The following is a 21,731-nucleotide window of genomic DNA, read 5'->3' on the forward strand; positions in this document are numbered from 1 at the left end:
TAAAAATTATGTGGGCATGCGCAGTGACTGCGCAATGCCAACTTTCTTATTTATGGAGATATTGCTTTGAAATTTTAACCACAGACGCTTCTAGTAAAGGCAAACATTTCGCACATAGTAAAAATAATGTGTGGGCATGCGCAGTGATGTGTGGGCATACTGCGCAATGCCAAATTTCTTATTTGTGGAGATATTTCTTTGAAATTTTAACCACAGGCGCTTCTAGTAAAGGTAAACATTTCGCACATAGTAAAAATTATGTGGGCATGCGCAGTGACTGCGCAATGCTAACTTTCTTATTTATGGAGATATTTCTTTGAAATTTTAACCACAGGCGCTTCTAGTAAAGGCAAACATTTCGCACATAGTAAAAATTATGTGGGCATACGCAGTGACTGCACAGGCTGCTCATAGCCAACTTTCTTATGTATGGTAATATTTCTTTGAAACTTTATAACTTATAACTCCTCTCTTTCTCTGGACGTGGATGTGCTTCAATATGCAGATTCGACATTTTGTGTGCTTTTGGTGACGATGCGTCGTTTCAATACTTTGTGTTACGCGGCAATACCCACGAGTGGGTTTTGGAACATTTTTTTATTACTGATTTAGAATGTACGTGAAAAATACTTATTTTTTTATCCCCAACTTTAACGATTTCGCAGTTATAACCTTTTTTCATCAAAATTTGACAGTTCTTCATTTTTTAGAGAAACTAAATCGCGCATACGGCTAATTTTTGAATTGAGGCACAGGTTAAGACTTCTTTCATAGTCCCATAATTTTTTTTAGGTTCAATTCTCACAATTAACAGTAAAGTATCGGCAGTGTATGATTGTTTTTAATCAACGTTGTAAAGATGTCTCAAACTCAAGCAGAAAAGGTTGATATAGTATTTATTCTTAGATCAATCAAAAATTAAACTTCCCTAAAAAAATTATGTGACTATGAAAGAGGTCTTAACCTGTGCCTCAATTAAAAAATTAGACGCCTGCGCCATTTAGTTTCACTAAAAAAAATTTCGAAGGACTGTCAAATTTTGACGAAAAAATGTTATAACAGCAAAATCGTTAAAATAAGTATTTTTCAATTACATTCCAAATCAGTAATAAAATATGGAGCGTTCTATTTAAAAAATGCAAGTTTGATACGACACTGGAATACAGCACGCCCCTGGTGATCAAAAATATTTTAGAAATATGGCGACGGTAATTGTGTACAATTTTGCTATAAGACTTTTTTCGGTATCATTTATGATAAAGGAATTATGATCCGAGGGATCTTAGGTGCTACACCCCGTATATCCGTGCTTGTTCCCCCTCCTGTTAGGAATCTATCTATATACCAAATGAGTCCTTCAGCTTTGAGGAACAGGGAATTTATAAATTCAGCCACTGCTCCCTGTCCGGAAAAGTGACATTATAACTTTCTTGTATTAAGCCGACATCCCTTTTAAAACGGAGGGTAAATACGGTATACCTTCCATATACATTGGAGAATATTTAGAGGCAAATATTATATGCAAAACGCTAAAGAATAATATCAAGCCATACAAAAGATCGACCGCAAACGGTAAAAGATCGATCAAAAAACCAGAACTGAAGGGGATAAAAAACCAAAAAGCAAATTCAAGGTCATGGGATCTTTTTCATCTTCCATCCTTTCATGTCCAATTCCCCCTCCCCCCCCATTTCGCACTATATACGGCCTTGGGTATAGATTAAAAATTTGCTATGTGTAGTAATAAAGGGCGGTCTCATAGATTTGAAAAACTTACGCAGATAGAATTTGAAAACCCACCCTCTGTAAATTAAAGAAGTACAAATTGTGCACAACCATTGTGCAGATAAAGCGCATTTTTTTTAAACACCCCTACAAAATTTCTTCCATAAATAAGAAAGTTGGCACTGCACATCTTACAGAAAACCAAATTTGGAAAATGGCGCTACATTTGCTTTTATTCCAAGTGGTATGTATTAAATTTCAGTAGATCCCTCCATAAATAAGAAAGTTGGCACTGCGCATGCGCAAAACGAAATTTTGAAACTGGCGTTAAATTTGGTTTTATTCCAAGTGGCTATGTATCAAACTTGATTTAAATGCCCAATGATTCTTCCAAACGTCCCAATAGGCCTTTGTAGGTACTTTCCTTTGACAATAATTCACTCTTAAGATATAAGGAATTATAACCGATCACGATAAGGGATCGAGGAGGAAGACTATGGTTAGTATAAATTAATTCCTTTCATTGAGACCTTTCATTAGAGTACCATGAAGGATAAAACTAGTTCCACTCCCCCCTGTACTTTGATAAGAGGACAGAAAGAAGGGCAGCAGTTTGTAGAAAACTGTTCCTTTCGTTAAGACCCTTAATTAGAATACAATGAAAGATAAAATTAATTTTTAACCCCCTCCCCCCCCCCTCAGGCCCCGTCGCTCACTGATCTCGAAAAAGAGTCGCACGGGAAAGCTATAGTTTGTTCAAACCAATTTATTTCGATGAGACCTTTCATTAGAATACCATGAAGGGTAAAACATGTGTTTAGTAGGTCCGGACGGACGGACGGACAAAATGCGCTAAAAAGTCGGCGTATGGAAGGGGTCTATTACTGCACAAGAGAACTGCAATTGAGAACTGCACTAAGTGTTCAAAAATGTGGTTTTGAATTTTTTTAAATTTGTTAAACAGGAACATTTACACATATACCGCTTCATACTGAACATGAACAAAAGTGTGTCTGGCGATAGCAAGCGATAACAAGAAACGTATTGGGGAAACCGAACGCGGTTATCACGATATTTTCGAACCTAAGGGTTTCGCCCTGTTCCCTTTAAAGCCGAGCATGTAATAAAAATGCTTGTTTACTACACGTTTAAAAAGGTACACTAGTCGAGGTCGTAGCGTTCTGAAAATAGGTCCCGTTTCAGAATCTGGCCGGCCTTGTGGTAATGTTTCCAAACTTATCGTTGAAGAAGTAACCTTGCTTTGTAGTTCCTCCAGCCCACTTGTAAGCTTATTGCTATTGTTTGGTTAGGTCGAGGGCTAGGTGTGGACTAATACTACTTCACACCTAGCCCTCGACCTGCACGAGTACTGTTTTGAAAAACCCTCCATTGGACTCTAATTTATTTTCCACATTCATCACTATCACTATCCAAATATTTAGTATTACAGCAAGTTAAATTATTGTCACATAACGTATTAAGACATCATCTTTGCACAATCCTTAACATTGGAGCAGACGGTGTTTGGTATAGGGCGATTTAAGATTACACACTGTTGACCTCCTCCTTTAATGGTAAAATTAAACACTAAGAGGCTTAGTTCCAAGATACCTTGACAAACAACGTAAAGTAAAGGTGGCCAGAAGACGAAGAGGAAGAAAGGCAACTTCATGGTAAAAGACAGTCGTGAGTTACTACGACGTTCAAACAGTTGTTGTTTCAAGCATCTCTATCCTAAATTATGACCTTTGCCCTTGTGTACTATCGTTCTTGATAGGCGCTATCCGGAAACTATTTACGTCCTTTTTGGGGTTTTAATTACAAATCCACTGCCATATTAAAAAACTAAAACAGTGAGACCGCCAGTCACTTTTACTTGTCTATTATAGAGTGAATCGTAGTCAATTTAGCAGTACCTCCAATTTCCTTATTTGGGCCTTTGCGTTACTATTTCTTTGAATGCATCAGTATTCAGTAGTGGTAGTATGTAGATTCTCTCAGTTCTTCCACTCTTTCCTTTGATTCTACCTCCCTTTTTGAGCGCCCCCCTTCCTATCATCTTCAGTTTATCGACATTTAGCTACATTTCTTCTTTCTCAGTATCTCTCAATTCTTCCCACCATTTTCATCCACTATAATTTCTCTCTGTTGCCTAAATCACTCTAACGTCGGCGTTTGATATGCAAGGGACCATATATATATCTTCTCTTCTGCTACTACAGTTTCCCTATTTTTACCCTGTGTGCGTATTGAGTCTATGTCATATGATATGTTAAATTGTGGTCTTCTAAGTGGCCATCCTATTGTCAGTCCAAAATATCTTGACCTCGTTCCGTCCCACTCCGGAAAATCGTCTAAACTATTTGTGGACTATTATAAATGACTTATTTCAGCAAAGAACTACGACAAAGATTTTAAAACCTTTCCGAACTCCCCGGAGTGGAGCCATCTCGGAAAGTGGTCTAAACCACTCTGAAAAAAGATATACAACGCTGTGGAGAGGAGTCTTGAAGTGCATTACAGAGTCTCGTAAGTGCAGCACCTAAACTCTTGAAAGCACATTAAAAAACCGAGCTTGAGGACTGCTTAAAATTTGCAATGTAGTACAAGACCCGCGCTTCAAGCACCAAACTTTAAGCTACAGGTTTAAGATTCTGGCTGCAAATTCAACGCTTCGAGGGAAGACCAAGCCTCATCGTTTATCTTTCAAATAAAAGGTCTCAGAATTATGAATTACAGTTCAAAATTCATGTGCAAGTTTCAAAATTGAATTGTCAAGGCTCAATCTTTAAAATCATATTGCTCCAAGTCACACCCTCAAGGATCCAGCTTCAGGACCCAACTTTCAAGGGTCAATTTTATTCTATTCATTTTCAGTTTGGCGCACAATTGAGCCTACTCCCTTTCTTTCGCAACCAGGTTGGAAGCCCGCTCTGATCAAGGCGGTACAGTGACAGTAGACCACACGCTCGGTAGTTTTATCTAACTGGCCACAGAACCTGCACGTGGGCTCCTCAACAAACCCAATGTTATGCCGGTGACAACTGACCCTCCAGTGCCACGTGAAGACACCGATGATTTTCCTAATCTCGCTTCTATTCAGCTTTAGAAGCTTAGAAGACCCAGATTGGCCAAGAGGCTCTGTTAAAAAGGCCCTAGTCTGGTTGCGTGCTGCTACTGAGCCTAGAATTGACTGGTCACCCAGTCTTTAATTCTGGCCCTAACAGCGGAAGGACCAATATTCATAGGATATGCTCGGACCCGATGACGACCCTATCGACCGTCTTTGGTTTTCATGGCTCCACTGACTCCCAGACAGGCGAGTCTCTTCAAGGGTCAAGCTACAAAATTGAACATTTGTGGTCCAAGCTTTAAGGTATACCATTTATGTTTTAAGTTTTTGAAAAGATCTTCAATCTCCAAGTACCACGTTTAAAGATTCTAGTTTCTAGTTTCAGCTGAAAGATTTTAAATTCCAAGACAGGTTCAATCTTCAACAGGGTTTTTAAGTAATACTATGTTTCAACATCTCTGACTTTAAAGTTTACCTTTAAAAGTTAAACTTCAAACACGAAGTTCTAAGATTTAGGTTTCAAAATTTAAACTTCAAGGTCTAGTCTTCAAGGCTCTAGCTGACGTTCCAAGGTTCAAACTGTAAAACTCAAATCTCAAAATTCAAGGTTCATGGTCCAATCTTGAAGGTTCGTGTAGAAACACCGGAATCCTCGAACTTGGAGTTGGAATAGCAAAAACTGAAATAAAAGATACCAAGGAAACTTTAATAGAACAAATGCAAAGCTGTCATAATCAACGAGCAACTCAAAAGCTATTGAAAACTCGATCTCGCGTCTTTAATGTTTTTGTTTTAACCTTTGTTGAAGATTCGAACAAATAGGCACTTTAAGACATAAAAGTTTAGTTTAAAAACTGAATTCGAAGCTTCAATATACCGCCCTCCTCGGGATTTAAGAGTCTGGTTCTAAAATTTACATCTGGCTACACTCCAAGTTTCGTCCTTTAAAATGTAAGCTTCAAGGTCTACGATTCAACACTGTAGCCATGCTAAGTGCAAACTTCAAGATGTAAGCTTTTTAAAGGTCAAACTTCATTATTTAAAGTTTCAATACTTATTCATATTTCGTTCAGTCCAGCTTCGTGCTTCAAGTTAATGTTCAGGGTCATATTGAGCTCATCTCCAAGTGGCGGATAGAAAAGTAACTTTGGGAATGACCACACGGGCGTCTGGCCTTAAAAATCTCTCTAACCATTTTGAAATTGCTGAAAAATGCTTAAGAATGTTAGTTCTAGAGGCTTTAGACCCTTTCAAGAGCTTTAATGTCCCTTTCCAGGGAAACATTAACAAGGGGATGTTTGATAATGTTTAATACTTCACTAAAGGGTTGATATTGGCACAAAGATGTGCAGTGGGAGGAGACCTAGAAAAAAAAGGTCTTTGCAAAACACAAGTAAATGGTGCAATGGACGGGACGACGAGGTAAAAACGGTACGGACTCGAGTGCCACCAAGGGGTGCGGTCTTACTCTTGAGCAAATATTCGGACCGATTGCGGAATGGTTGCCGCAGGTAATGCTCAAGTAGAAAACTGAACTCCAAGTATCGGACGCTTCAGCAAATGGCGGCGGTCACCGTCCAACATAATCTGAATGTAAAATTAAGGCACGGAAAACTTAATTAGCAGTTCCTACGGAAGGTTAAATGCGGGTTACCATAAACGAGACATGCCCCCCCCCCTCCTGAAATTAAACGGAAAGTAACAAAAAATTTACCTTGCAATTAACGGAGCGGTAGCAATTACTGTACATCGGGAAAAAGAAAAATCTATAAATACGGTGCGGTAAACTTGATGTAAAAGAAAAAAATAAACGGTCTGAATGCGTAATAAATTTAAGGAAGGCTCAAAATTACATGCAAAATATAATACAATTAATTTCAAAAAAGCCAAAATTGAACGGTACGGATGAAAAGTAAATTTACCGAATAGCTTAGATCACTTAACAACAAGCAACAGTAGAAAAAAGATCTCCTCTAAATTAAACGTTTATGTTGCTAATTTGTAATCGGGGTAATTAGGAAATGTAGATCCAATTAACTAGGGAACTAAACTGCAAATTTTTTCATAATAGCAATGTAAGTAGGTACAAGGAATGGGGTCAGGAAATTGCAAGTAATACAATAATTATAGTATGTCAAGTAAATATGTAGCGTCATAGGTTAGGATTATAAAAGCTAAAGCATCACAATAAACTATTATTAGATCTTAATCGGTCCTTTAATCACGTCGTTGGCGTTCGCGATGGTATTCCAACCCATGCATTCGTCAGGACAGTGAGGCTGCTGTTCAACCCTCATCAGAGATCGTCAGCGGCATTAAAACCGAAGCTCTCCCCATCCACAAGAGAGTTTTTGTTTAGTTTACCCCAGCCGTCACAGCATATTCGGTTATCTGTTCTTTAAGCAATTACGTCCTTTCCAGACGTCTAAGTGGTCTAGTTCGTAGCAAATAGGTTGCTAACATACCTGCCATTCTTGACCTTATATTAATTCCCATCCAGTCTTTACATCTCACTAACACATATTTGCAACTTTAGGTCATGCACACACGAAATAAAAATCATTACTTTCACTGTCCAAATTAGACAAAAAAAACTCATTAAAAACACGCGGAATAACACTCCTGATTTTAGAAAAATGATCTGTATTTGCAATAGCACCTTACTATCTTCATCGCCGTATTTCACAGAAAATGAGACGCTAACGTTTGTAACGTCGGTAATACAGAAAACGCATGTATCTAATCCAAAATGTATATACATACCATATAATCCCATGTATATACATAGAAGATCCTCGTGAGGAGGTATAAGATTTATACATAAAAGATACATACAATGTGTGCGCATAAACATCCATATCACATCCAAAATGTATATTTATAGAATATCCATACTGGACATAAAATACATAATGTCTATAATGAATATACATAGGTAGTATATACATAAGATGGACAGGATATTCCCTGTACATTATCGACTTAAAATGTAAATACATAAGATATCGAATGCTATGTGGGATGTAGCAGGACCAAAATTCAAGATCTATGGTCCATAATAACCCATGTTTTAAGGTAGGTACCATAGTTTACTCAAAATAGTCAAAATTAAAATTTCAGGATGCAGGATTTTTTAGGGTTAAACTTTTATAAATTAAACTGAGCTTCTTGACTCAAGCTTTCCTGAAAGAGCGAGTGAGAGTCTGGGGAAAGTACCTATATTTTTCAGACTTCCTTAGAAGCTTTCCAGTTCTTTATTAATCTTTCCAGAGCATTCTATCCTCTAAGGGGCACGTGCTTGGTATGTTTGTTGGTAAATCCGCTAATAAGAACGTTAGCTTTAGTTTTGGATGGAACAAGATTGATGTCTAGTACATTTTAACCTAGAAAAAACGAAATTAACAGCTACATATTTACTACAACTACAGCAAAAACTGTTTCTGGGGAGATTAGTCAATTATAGCAATTTTTGAATTTTTTAGGTGAATGAGCGATCTAACGCATAATTAGTGTAGTAAATACCTTGAAAGCTGTGAACGTAGTTTCGGTGCGAAGGCCGGACAGACAGAAAAAGTTGATGCAATTGTGCAGTCAACAAAAGCACATAGGTACCTACTATCATAGCTTTACACTAAGCTACTATACAAAGATTGTATGACAAGCAACATTTTCATTGCGGAGATTCACACTCCAAACTCCAATGTCCCCTAATTTGCATACAAACAAGTTTATTCATAAACACGTATCTAGCACTATCTACATTTTTGTATACTTTAATTTTAGCTATCAGCAGGGGCGGACTGACCCGGGGGGGGCGGGTAGCGATTGCCACCTGGCCTGTAGATCATAATGGCCCGTTGGAAATTTATAAGTATGTGCTGTATTTAGTTTCTTGCACTATTAAAAATTATTAACACGTTTCTCTCATTGGGGTTGATGTTATATGTTGTTCATTAAAAAATTCTGTTTTTATTTAAGTGTTTTCCAATGAATTTATGATTTTTTGTCGTATTTTGAAAGTGCTGGAACACAATTATAGGCGACGCGCCTCGTTTGGATTATGTATATTTTGTTATTTTTCATTATCAGCTGCAATTTAAAAAAAACTATATTCTAATTGATTTTCGAGAAAGGAATACTTTAAAATGAAGCAAAAAATGTTTTTGTGTGCACCGCTGAGCTCCCCCCCCCCCCAAATCTTCCTAACACAAATACTTTAATGGCCCGTAACCTTTGCAATTCCACCTGGCCCGTAAGTACCCAGTCCGCCCCTGGCTATCAGTTCTTTTTTTCAATTTAAAAAACGAGGTGTAGAGGGTGTTTCAGGAGAAATAGTAGGTAAGTATTATATAGGGAGTGATAGTAGTTCATATAAACATGCGTTTAATGGTTGAATGGTCAACCAAAGTCTGAGATCGGTAGGCAAATGAAATTTTCTAATACATTTTGACCTGCAAAAACCAAAAACAGAGCCATGCGACATTGTGCATCCAACAGCAACAGAAACCGCCTGTATTACCTAAAAATAACATTTTTATTGTAGGGACTTTCATTGTCTCAGTAACACTAATCTGCAGATAAACAAGTTGTTTTGAAACATTTATGGTTTGATAGTACTATCTACATTTTTCTAAAAGCTAACGTTAGTTCTATACCTAAATCTTTCAATCTTTGCCACGGAATGTCTGGTTTCACGAAAATATTATTCACAGTCATATGCTGTACTACAGGTAAATGCTTGTTAATGTGTTGCTTAATTTAAAATGATGTGTTTAATCGTTTAGTATATCAAAGTGTTACCTTGGAGCAACCCGTTGTTGACACACCCTACGGTAGGGTGGCAGGAACATATTTAACGTCATATTCTGGAAGAAGATTTTCTCAATTCTTAAGCGTGCCTTATGCGAAACCACCAGTGGGAGAATTACGCTTCGAAGTAAGTGGATTTTTCGGGTCCGTTAACTTAGCACCACCATTTCAAATTTTTGACTAAAGATAGATTGCGCTAGAATCTCTATAGCTAGCGCCAGCTAGCGCCACTTTGAGTTCAGCTAGCGCCATTATAGATTTTGCAGAAAAGCCCTTGACTTTCGGGGGGTGCTATGTTAACGTTAGCACCACCATTGCGTCCGATCACTTCCAAAAGCAAGCGCTGTGTTCGTCAGACCTAGCGCCAGCTAGCGCCACAAATTTTAGAGCTAGCGCCACCCCCCAATTGTGAGGGGAGCAATTTTTCCTAGCACCACCATTTTGTCTTTTCATGTAAAATTTTGACGTTTTGTGTTCTGCTGACCTAGCGCCACTTTGAGTTCAGCTAGCGCCATTATAGATTTTGCAAAAAAGCCTTTGACCTCAATAGGTTGGGGGGCAAATTTCCTAGCACCACCATTTTGTCTTTTCGGGTAAAATTTTTACGTTTGGTGCTCTGCTGACATAGCGCCAGCTAGCGCCACTAACTTTACAGCTAGTTAACGAGCTCCTAGCGAGTTTCTAATTTTGCGGTATCTGTCTGCCCGTTAGCACGATATCTCGATAACGAATTGACCGATTACGATGAAATTTTGTAGATGGATTCTTTATCAAATTAGTAGATCGGAGTTCGTGAATTGGAAATATAGCTCAAAAAATAAGGAAGGCTCTTTTGACATCTGCGTGAGTTATGAACCGAATTGTATGAAATTCAATATGCGTATAGCTTTAGCCACATAAAACGCAATTCCAAAAGTTGAGCGTAATCGATCAACATTCACAGTGCCCTTTTCGCATCTCGACCATTTACAAACCGGATTGAAAACTTTCTTATTTATGGAACCATTTAAAAGAAATTTGATACATAGCCACTTGGAATAAAAGCAAATTTAACGCCAGTTTCAAAATTTGGTTTTGTGCATGATGTGCGGTGCCAATTTTCTTATTTATGGAAGCAATTAAATGAAATTTCATACATATACACTTTAAATAAAACCAAAACTAACACCAAGTTCAAAATTTGGTTTTGCACATGCTGTAGCCATACCCAGGAGCTCGTTTTCTATATTTATTTACACGTCGATGCGAAAAGGGCACTGTGAATGTTGATAGATTAGGCTCAACTTTTGGAATTGCGTGTTATATAGCTAAAGAGCTTGATTTTTAATCGGATATTTTATTTTTACACGAAAGTTTTGTTGCAACGGAAAAAACTCGAGACCAAAAGTGTGATAAAATCGCGAAAGTTTTAGCTGGAACGATTTTATTAATATTATGCTTTTGATCGAGAGTTTTTTCCAGGAGGCAACAAGATTTGAGTGAATTAAAAATAAAATTATCCTGACTTAAAACCAAGGTCGAGTGTATTTTAGGGAGATTAATAAAAGAAATTTTACAACCACTACATATTTTACGCATTCCTACACGCATTTTTATTGCTGTTAAAAAGCTACGTAGCGTTTAATCAGATAAAAAATCATTTGATTGGTTAGAATTTGAAACAATCACCAAGCTGATTGGTCGTATACTAATGGAGTGTATTAATCATATAAAATACATATGCCTGATTGTTATTATTTGCACCATAAAAATTAGTTAGCTAGCTACGGAAATTACACATAAGTATATAAGAATCTGCTTCTTTGTTTTTTAGCAGAATGAACAAATATGCTGATTGATTTAACGACTTTATATAGGTTATGAGTAGATACGTTCGTTGAAATTTTTAAATTTTGCACTGCGCTGTGTTCTACACGATTTAGCTCGCAATATTGTGGTAGTGAAATTAATACTGTGACTTACAAAAAGAATTGTTTAGTGAGTAGAGCACAAAACGGAAAAATTTCACAAGAAACCGTAATATGGAAATTTTAAAATTAAAAATTCATAATAAATGATAATTTTCTTCCACGGGGATCGTAGTCCCCATTACACTGACTGGTCGCGTTATCTGCACGTTGTATGGCAATACTTAAATTTGTCGTAAGTAAGTGGTAGCTCGGGGTTCCCCAGTAATATTGGTAATGCGTTTTCCCAGGTATTCCACAAAATTTTCGAGCTTCTCTACACCAAGGTCCCAATGTCTTTACTGCGAAAGGTATAAAAATATGGTTCTGTTCTATAATTGAACTGTATTTCCTTATTTTTATACTTGCCGCAGATTCAGCTACTGCACCACTCGTTTTACTCGAAAATGAATCCAAAATATTTCAGTGGCAAGTCATAAAGCTAGGAAAAACTGTCCCAGACTACTTGGGTGTGCCGCCAACTCTTAAGATTTTGACTCTGGGAGATATGTCAGCAAAACACAAAATAGCAAAATTGTACACGAAAAAACAAACCGGTGGTAATATAAAAAAAAGGACCCCCCACAATGTTGGAGATTGGGCGCCAGCTCTGCAATTTGTGGCGCTACGTTTAAAGAACACAGCGCAGCGCTTGCTTTTGGTATTCATCGAACACAATGGTGGTGTTAGCGTTAATATACCACCCCCAAAAGTTAAAGGCTTTTTGTAAAATCTATAATTGCGCTAGGTTAACTTGAGCGCTAGGTCTACAGAACAGAAAACATCAAATTTTTACCCGAAAAGACAAAATGGTGGTGCCCCCTCCCCCACACTATTGGAGGGTGATGGCAGCTCTAAAATTTGTGGCGCTAGCTGGCGCTAGGTCAGCAGAACACAAAACGTCAAAATTTTACCCGAAAAAACAAAATGGTGGTGCTAGGAAAAAATTGCCCCCCCGCACTATTGGGGGGTGGCGCTAGCTCTAAAATTTGTGGCGCTAGCTGGCGCTAGGTCTGACGAACACAGCGCTTGCTTTTGGAAATGATCGGACGCAATGGTGGTGCTAGCGTTAACATAGCACCCCCCGAAAGTCAAGGGCTTTTCTGCAAAATCTATAATGGCGCTAGCTGAACTCAAAGTGGCGCTAGCCATAGAGATTCTAACGCAATCTGTGTTTAGTCAGGAATTTGAAATGGTATGGTGCTAAGTTAACGGACCCGGATTTTTCTTAAATTCCGTCATCCTCACAGCACATAACTTCCTGGTGATACACATTATTATCCTACGATGCTTTTAAATAAATTAGCACATGTAGACGATCATAATAGGTTGTCACTTTCAGGAGCCACAACGTATCGAGCCATGGCAAGGGGTTTGGCAAGCCAATTTCTCAACCGTCTGCGCCCAACTGGACCACTTAATTGGTGGAAGTATTAACGGTAACATGTAAAAATTAACTAGCAATCAATAATAACGTTGAAATTAGGGCAGGAGGACTGTCTCTACCTCAACATCTACGCACCACAAACCGACAGTAATGACCCTTTGGACGTCATCATCGACATACACGGTGGAGGTTTCAATTTTGGATCGTCAACCAGTTACTCCGGTCCTCATTACCTGATGGACAGGGATGTCGTGTTCGTCACGGTCAATTACCGCCTCGGAATATTCGGTAATATCAGGCCGAATTAATACCTCAACTTGTGTTAGGTTTTTTAAGCACCGAAGACGAGGTTGTCCCCGGAAATAATGGCATGAAGGATCAGGTTATGGCGATTCAGTGGGTTAACGACAATATTGGTTACTTCGGAGGAAATCCCAATTCTATAACGCTGACGGGTCTATCGGCGGGCGGAGCAAGTGTGCATCTCCATTTCCTGTCGCCACTTTCCAAGGGGTTGTTTAAGGGGGGTATTTCTTTAAGCGGAAATGCTCTCTGCCCGTGGGTTTTCCAAGACCATCCGCTGCAGCGAGCGCGGGAGGTGGGTTCTTTGGTTGGGTGCGCGCAAGAGTCTACAGCAAGTCTAGTCAGTTGTCTGAAACAGCGATCTGTCACACAAGTGCTTGAAGGCGTACGTCCGCAGCATGCGTGGATGTACAATCCCTTTTCACCTTTCGGGATCGTTGCTGAAAGGCACGGGAGACGACCCTTTCTGCCAGACCACCCATATGAATTACTTCGAAGTGGCAAAGTGCAGGATTTACCTTGGATAACTTCCCTCGTAAAACACGAGGGGCTCTACCCTGTCGCTGGTAAGCTACAAATTGTCTGCACGTTAAATCATAATGTGATTATAGATTTCATGAACGATGACATTCTGATGGAACTGGAAAGAAGGTGGAATGAACTGATGCCTTATATCATGCATTACTCCCAGACGGTACCGATAAAGTCGCAGGCCGACGTTTCCCAGAAGATAAAGGATTTTTATTTTCATGGTCAACCCCTGTCAATGGGCTCATTTGAAAACCTCATCGAAATAGGAAGCGACCGACTATTTGCAGTCGACGCTGAAAAATCCCTACGACTTCAGGCTTCCTCAAATTTATCTCCGACCTATTATTACTACTTCACTTATGAAAGCGAGAAGGTTTTCAGTTTCGCTGAATACTTCCTCAAAAGTGATAAGCGGATTGGTAAGGTCTTAAACTCAACCTGAATATCGTCTATTTGATACTAATGCTGCAGGTATTTGCCACGGAGACGACCTGTCGTTCATATTTTACAACTACCACGGTCTATCGAAATACACATCGAAAGACGAGAAGATGAAAAATATACTTTTGGATATTTGGACCAGCTTTGCCAAAACTGGGTATTAGTCCACCACTTCGGCGCGCGTTTATTCTTATTTATTCATCTATTCGCAGGGTGCCGAAGGTTCAAGGGGTTGAATGGAAACCTGTGTCAAGGAATGCAAAGTCTGACATAGTGTACTTGGATATCAGATCTCCAGACGAAATTCAGGTTAGAGAGGTTTCTGAAATGGGCCATCGGTCATTTTGGGATTCGCTTGGGATACAAGAAAATGAAAATCTATTTAAAAGCAAAAAAGAAGAACTGTAAATAGAAAATGATTATCTTGTTAAGGGGTAGTTTTTGCTGGAACTATATGTATTCTGTAATTTATGTCATTTCATAAAAGAAAATAAGGAAGAGGTTTTACTTTGATTAGAAGTCTATTATAATCATGTGCCCCTTTATTTAGGTACATTAAGTACACATTTACTAAAATGCAGGACGAATGATTCGGCGAAGCTGATTTATCAACTACCAACCACGTGATGAGTATCACTCTTTCCTCTATACAGTATTGTATGCTGCCGACAGATCGATAAATGTAGCTGAACTATCTATGGAACTTGCAAAAATAATAATAGATAGCTGCTGCCAGGTCTCGACCATCGACATATAGAGATGGATTACGCGTGCCAATGCTAAGCGCGGGTACTGCAGGTGAGTGAGAGAGGAAACTAAGAGGCAAGCGCTCTATCGTGCTTGTGATGGTGCAATGTCGATTTTAGGCGACCAACATAAGCACGCGAGAGAGAAAGAGAGCGCTTGCCTCTTAGTTTTTCCCTAAGGTTCGTCATTTAGTCGTCGCTTAATACGGCACACGCACTTGTTGGTTACAGCCGAGCGTTGCAGCGGTAACCTTTTGTGCCATGTTATATTCTTCGTCAAGCAGTCCATTTTGGCTCTTGGTAGATTTTGCAACGGGAGCCCGGTGAAGGATTTTTATTTAATTCGAAATTTGCTTAATTTTTTCAGATTTTAAATCGATTTTGAGTGGTATGTTCTGCTGGCGTTTACCCGTGTTGGGGATGGAAAAAATATCCAATTGTGACAATTTTAGACAATACACAATATACCGGGTGACCCAACAAGACTGTTCCTCGGCCATATCTCGGGAACCGTTCGTTGTACGACTTAGGGGTAAAAAAAATTATTGGGTAAATCAGTCATGAAGAATCCCTGGAAAATATTTTCAAGTTCAAAAAATGACCACCAGATGGCGTAACTGCCATCTTAAATTTTAAAATTGCATTTTCTTTAAATTTCACATAATAAACTAAACATTTTTTTTCACATTTTTAAAGAGAACTAGTTTATCTATCATTTTCGTAAAAAAAACTCAGTTATTTTAAAAACAAAGATGGCGTGGGGCGTTCAATTGTTTTTGCAATAATCTGCTTTAATATAGTTAATTTAGTTGAATCCTTCTCCGCCAGGGGGGCTAGTTTTGACACTAAGACCCAAAATCCTAAAAAATGAAAGGGATTGATATGACTTTTTCTTTATGAAAAAGTAACATCCAAAGAGGCCAGGGAAAACCGTTTTTCAAAATCTCGTTCCTAACCTCAAATATTGGGAAAATGAAATTAATTAATTAATTAATAAAAATGCTTAAATTGTATCTTATTTGACGTATTTCCGGTATTTGTCGCTGGTGCGAAAGATGGTTTGGAAAAGGACCCTACACTTTTAGGTAGGCCTTGAAAAATTAAACAAATGAAACACGATGCATTATAAATTTATAAAATAATAACAGCCGTAATTTTTAAATTATTCTGCTGTGTTTACATTCAGAAAGTGCAGTTTTTTGAATTTGTAATCTTTTCTGAAATGCCGATTTCTAACCAAGAAGCATTTAATATGTTGGCGGCGATGGTTCGTTGGTCGATTCGGATAACGCAAATAGAAGATGTGGGCAGCGATGGTCGCATTTTGAAAATAATCAAAATATATCGCCAGCATATTAGGTAAATGCTTCTTGGTTAGAAATCGGCATTTCAGAAAAGATTACAAATTTACAAGTTAAGCATTATTATTAATTAATTAATTAATTAATCTCATTTTCCCAATATTTGAGGTTAGGAACGAGATTTTGAAAAACGGTTTTCACTGCCCTCTTTGTTATTTGGCTACTTTTTCATAAAGAAAAAGTCATATCATTCCATTTGATTTTTTGATTTTTTGATTTTTTAGGATTTTGGGTCGTAGTGTCAAAACTAGCCCCCTGGCGGAGAAGAATTCAACTAAATTAACTATATTTTGGTTGATTCTCATTGCCCAAGGAATGCTCTTTTCAACCATACCAAATTTGTTAAAATCGGTCAAATGGTTAAGAAATTAAAGCAGATTATTGCAAAAACAATTGAAAGCCCCACACCATATTGTTTTTAAAATAACTGAGTTTTTGTTTTTACGAAAATGATAGATAAACTGGTTCTCTTTAAAAATATGAAAAAATTTTTTTAGTTTATTACGCGAAATTTAAAGAAAATGCAATTTTAAAATTTAAGGTGGCAGTTACGCCCTCTGTTGGTCATTTTTAGAACTTCAAAATGTTTTCCAGCGATTCTTCATGACCGATTTACCCAATAATTTTTTTACCCCTAAGTCATATGACGAACGGTTCTCGAGATATAGCCGAGGAACATTCTTATTAGGTCACCCGGTACATGGGAGTAGGCGAAGATTTTTAGTGTTTTGATAGTTGAAACTAGGTCAAACGGATGATTTCTCCCCGTTTAGAGTCTGGAATTAAATTTCTTTGAGTTGAGTGATTTTTTTAAGGTGACGTTTACATGGAAAAATTGGAAGTTTGTTTCCACAACAACTGCCTTCTGGGTACAACTTTTTGGTTGAAATAGCATTCATTCAAATATATAATGTTCCGGCATTTGCATGAAACAAAAATTGTTTAGCTAATTCCTGCACTTTCGCCCTTATTTAGGAAATACCTAAGTTGTTATAAAACACACATATTTCTTTCATTTTCATCACACACTGATAATAATTTGTTATCAAATTTCACCTCATATACAAGCCTTAGCAACCATCGGTCGTTAACAGAAGTTTATTTTTTTTACCTCGAAACAAAGTTATTGAGGAAATTGCAAGGCAACTTTTACACTTTTTGTAAACGCCACCTTAATTGGCTCACACAAGATAAATGAAGAGTGGTCTTCTTATCTAGCAGGATTTCCTAATTTTCCGATTATTTATATAGAGAAGTGGTCCTGGATTACCGTTCTGGCTGTGTACTTGCGTGTGAAGGCTGGCGACGCCAGGAAGTCGTGGGAAGTGAACTAGAATTACGTGACAATTGTGCAAAGGTCAAATCCGACGTTATCGAGCCTGGTACACAGTCTGTTTTTTGCAGAGTGTTTTTTTTTTGATTTCCACTCCACATGGAGCAGATTGACGTATGATAGAGGATCTACTTTGTTTTATTAACGGAAAGGTTGTGGGATATCGATGTAGAAAGCACAATTGGTCATAATAAAGAAGAGATTAAATCAGAAGTAAGAAACCTAAAAATGATTATTCAAAGTCAAAAGGTAAACGCGTAATTTTACCGCAAACGACCTTAAACTTGTAAATTACATCGGGAAAGCGTCAGCGAAGTGTCGAAAGCAAAACAACAAGAAAACTCTTCACTGAACTTATGCAGCTACTATAAAATCCCAAAAGCTTGACAAAAATTGTCGAGTACCTAACTAATACGGCGTGTACGTTCTTCTACAAGTATTAGTTGAATCTCGTTTTGTACAAAGAAGTACGTGAACCTCTGCACGACTTCGGACGGCGAACAAAGAACTACATACGAACTACGACGTACTATTGACTAACTTTTTCCCACGCCCCTCAAACCAGTCGAGAAGGAAGAAAGTGAAAGTAAATTTGTGGTGGTAAACAGCGCCACGGGAACTCCTAAATAACAAGACCAAGAATACACATAGGCCGATAGATAAGTCTTTTTGATTTCTCTGGAAAATCTTTGAAAAAATAATTAAAAATAGGCTCGAAGCTGCAAGTAGCAACCAGATATGAGAGAAAGAATATGATCTCCGAAAAGGAAGGTCAAGGGTAGACGCGATAAACACCCTGCACAACATAAAGGAGAAAGCGAACAGTAGAACCCGCGGGACAAGGAGGGTGTGTCTGATGGCATCACGCGTTTGTCAAGAATGTCTTCAATACCGTGCCGCACCAGGACCTCATAAGATCGATGGAAGAGGTGGAGTTACCACATACAACAAACCGGAAGGAGGAACCTGCAGATTCAGACCATAAGAAGGGGTCCCACAAGGGTACTATTATATTTACGAGTAAGGGATTATAGTACGGTAGCATTAGATGACGTACTCACTGGGATACCACCGGCCGAGATTATGGTGAACGCCATCAATGTTGGGAATTGGGGAAAGCGGCGTCAATGCATGGAATAGCAGATAATATAGGACACCGGAACATCATGGACCAGGACACCAGGCCTAATAATAATCAGACTATAGGGTGACGACATGGAGAGGCGGACTGTACCATGATGTTGTTCCTAACGCGGCATTGGGAGAATTAACAGTACCTCTATAAAATCAATTAAAGGGGCATAAACGAATGTATATTTATTAAGAATTAGACATAGGGGTTTACGTGTAGGTTGTTTTTCCCTATGTCTACTTTTAAATCATCTCTTCTGAAGGGCGCCTAATTTATGCATTCAAACTAACTTCTTAAAACAAATAATGATCTGGCTGTCATAATAATTAATTTGAATGGCGCCACAGAAAATAAATCTTTTAGGCTCCTTAAACTGTTTATGCTAATTGACAATATCAACTTTTTCTTTAGTTGAATACACGAACGAAAAAAAAATACGGAAGCCAAAGCAACAATATTCAAATTAATTAATATGAGAGCCAGATCTTTGTTTTAAGAAGTCATTTTGGTTGCATAGAATTAGGCACCCTTCAGAAGATATTTTGTCATTTAAAAGTAGACATAGGGAAATACAATCCCTACCTAGATGTGAATTTACCACTAGAACAACATAACCAGAAGAATACCCTTGGTGATGTCTGATTTGTGTTGATAATGTGAACGACAGAGGGAACTGGGAGAAGGGTTTTAGTGGGGGCAGGTCCCACACTCCCCCTGCATACACCTGATCTTCGGGGTGCGTTAGGCATTTCCCAATTCCCATTTACCTAGGGAAAAAGAAGGATCGTAATACTTAATTATGTAGTAGACACGAGATGCGCTCAATTTTGGAAATGAAATGCATTAAAGGCATAAGAGCCTATTCCATTCTCAATCGCCCCCGTATTATATGTACTTACTGATTGACTTTGGCTAAAGAAATTGATTTTTTTGACCTAGATTCGACGTAAACATTCGGTCGCGTCGTCGCACAAAATCTCACTGCGAATACTTTATCTGATAACCACTCCTTAGGCATTATTGCCTCAAATAATTACGGCAAAATGGTAAGAGAAAGATCATTAATACCATTACACTCTATTTTCCTCCCATAAAGTCCCTTGATGCTATGTGCCTGTATTTAAATAAAAAAGTCTTGGGAAATTCACTTGGAAAGATAAATTCCCCTAATGTTACATTTCAAAATTCAAATTTCAAGTTACGCGTTTCAGGCACAACTAGAGAATGACGAAGGGAAAATTACATGCAAAAACGTTCAGGATCGCCAGGAGTTCGTGGAAGTACTCAACAATTTCTGCTCAACCTCCGGAATACCGCCGTCGGACATCGACAACTTGAAAATAACTTGCAGCGATCTAAAGCCGCTGTCCGATGACTTCTTTCAAGAGTTCGCCCAGATCTCCGCGCTAACTTTAACATTCTGCAACCTCCAGACGTTTCCAAGCGATTGTCTACCCCCAACCCTCCAAGAGCTGCACCTACCGCACAACAGCATCGCCGAAATATTACCGGAGCATTTGGCGAAGCTTAATCTCAAAGTGTTAAATTTGGAAAACAACAAACTGGAGTGTTTGCCCGCCCAAGTGTTTGGTAACCAGAACGAGCTCGAGCAACTCATGCTTGCAGATAACACAATTAGAAAGCTGGATCCCTGCGCTTTTGCCGGGTTAGACTCGTTGCTGGGGTTGGATTTGCAGGAGAATAAGATAAGGGAGCTGCACTCTGAGGTGTTCGCTCCTATTCCCGCGCTGGTAAATCTAAGCCTTAAGGCGAATAAAATAAAACAACTCCCCAATAGGGTGTTCGCTGAGCTAGCCAACTTGGAGAAGCTCGATTTGGGGAGTAACCAACTAGAGGCAATCGGTGAAGATGACTTCAAAAATCATCAATTGGTAGAACTGCACTTGGAGAGCAACGACTTGCATGCGATTCACGAGGGTGCTTTCGTCGAGTTGAAGACGCTCCAAAAGCTGTATTTGAGTGGCAACAACTTGGTCGAGTTAGAGCATGTGTTCGACGCAGTGCAGACACTGGAAGTGCTCGACTTGGATTGCAACAAGCTGAAGAAGCTGCCCAACTTGAAATGTTTGGTCAACCTGCAGCAGTTGTCATTGAACGAAAACCTTGTGGAGGAGCTGCGGGACGACGATTTCGAAGGACTGGGTAACTTAATTCTTCTAGGGCTTAAGGTGAACAAGCTGAGACATCTAATCGCGCCATTTTTCCATCACCTTCCGTTACTGAGAGTGTTGGATTTGGCAAGCAACAACATCAGCGACTTGGCGACCGACACTTTCGACGGTCTAGGAGAACTTCGCGCTCTCGATTTGTCGAAGAACAACATACGTGTATTAGCAGAGGGTTGTTTTAAAGGATTGGAGTCGTTGACAATGTTGAATTTAGGATCAAATCGCATAACGAAAATTACAAAGGAGAGTTTCCATGACATTCCAGGCTTACTGTCCTTGTTGCTTAACGATAATAAAATTCGTAAGATGGATAAAGCCGCTTTGGAGAACTTCGATAAGTTGAAACTCTTGAATTTGAGCAACAATGATCTTAAGTTCAAAATCGAAGGGCACTTTGATAACCTTAAGAATTTGCGCTGCCTTTATTTGAGGGGTAATTATATGCGACACATCGAGAGAATAAGCGTGGAAGAGTTGCCCAACTTGAAGTTTTTGGATGTCTCCGATTGTAGCATAAACGAAGTCGGCTCAGAAGTCTTCGATAATTTGCCAGGTTTGTGTTTCATCAAATTTTCATCTAATCACCTGGACGAAAAGGAGTTATTGGCTTTGAAAGACAAATACACTAATCTAACGTTCCTAGACGATACGCAATTGCCTTACGTGTTATAATCTCTAATGTGTTACCATAACCAACACTTGAGCTTTGAGCACTAAAAACGCTAGCAACATTATATATTACAATAAACAAATCA

General features: G+C 38.6%; 2 protein-coding genes across 2 annotated transcripts; both read left to right on the forward strand.

The window, feature by feature from the left end:
* The first annotated feature begins 9,214 nt into the window (after positions 1–9,214).
* LOC116179631 (venom carboxylesterase-6-like) lies at positions 9,215–14,728 on the forward strand. The gene is made up of 8 exons (XM_031499435.1): positions 9,215–9,528; positions 9,583–9,734; positions 12,896–12,992; positions 13,040–13,228; positions 13,267–13,809; positions 13,855–14,193; positions 14,246–14,372; positions 14,428–14,728. The coding sequence occupies exons 1-8, from the start codon at positions 9,480–9,482 to the stop codon at positions 14,621–14,623; spliced, it is 1,692 nt and encodes a 563-aa protein (XP_031355295.1). The 5' UTR covers positions 9,215–9,479; the 3' UTR covers positions 14,624–14,728.
* A 4,996-nt stretch (positions 14,729–19,724) lies between these two features.
* LOC116179626 (leucine-rich repeat-containing protein 15-like) lies at positions 19,725–21,731 on the forward strand. The gene is made up of 2 exons (XM_031499429.1): positions 19,725–19,833; positions 19,999–21,731. Exons 1-2 carry the CDS (start codon positions 19,831–19,833, stop codon positions 21,646–21,648), a joined length of 1,653 nt encoding a protein of 550 aa, XP_031355289.1. The 5' UTR covers positions 19,725–19,830; the 3' UTR covers positions 21,649–21,731.

The sequence above is a fragment of the Photinus pyralis genome, unplaced genomic scaffold (assembly GCF_008802855.1).
Source record: "Photinus pyralis isolate 1611_PpyrPB1 unplaced genomic scaffold, Ppyr1.3 Ppyr1.4_LG8, whole genome shotgun sequence".
Lineage (NCBI taxonomy): Eukaryota > Metazoa > Arthropoda > Insecta > Coleoptera > Lampyridae > Photinus > Photinus pyralis.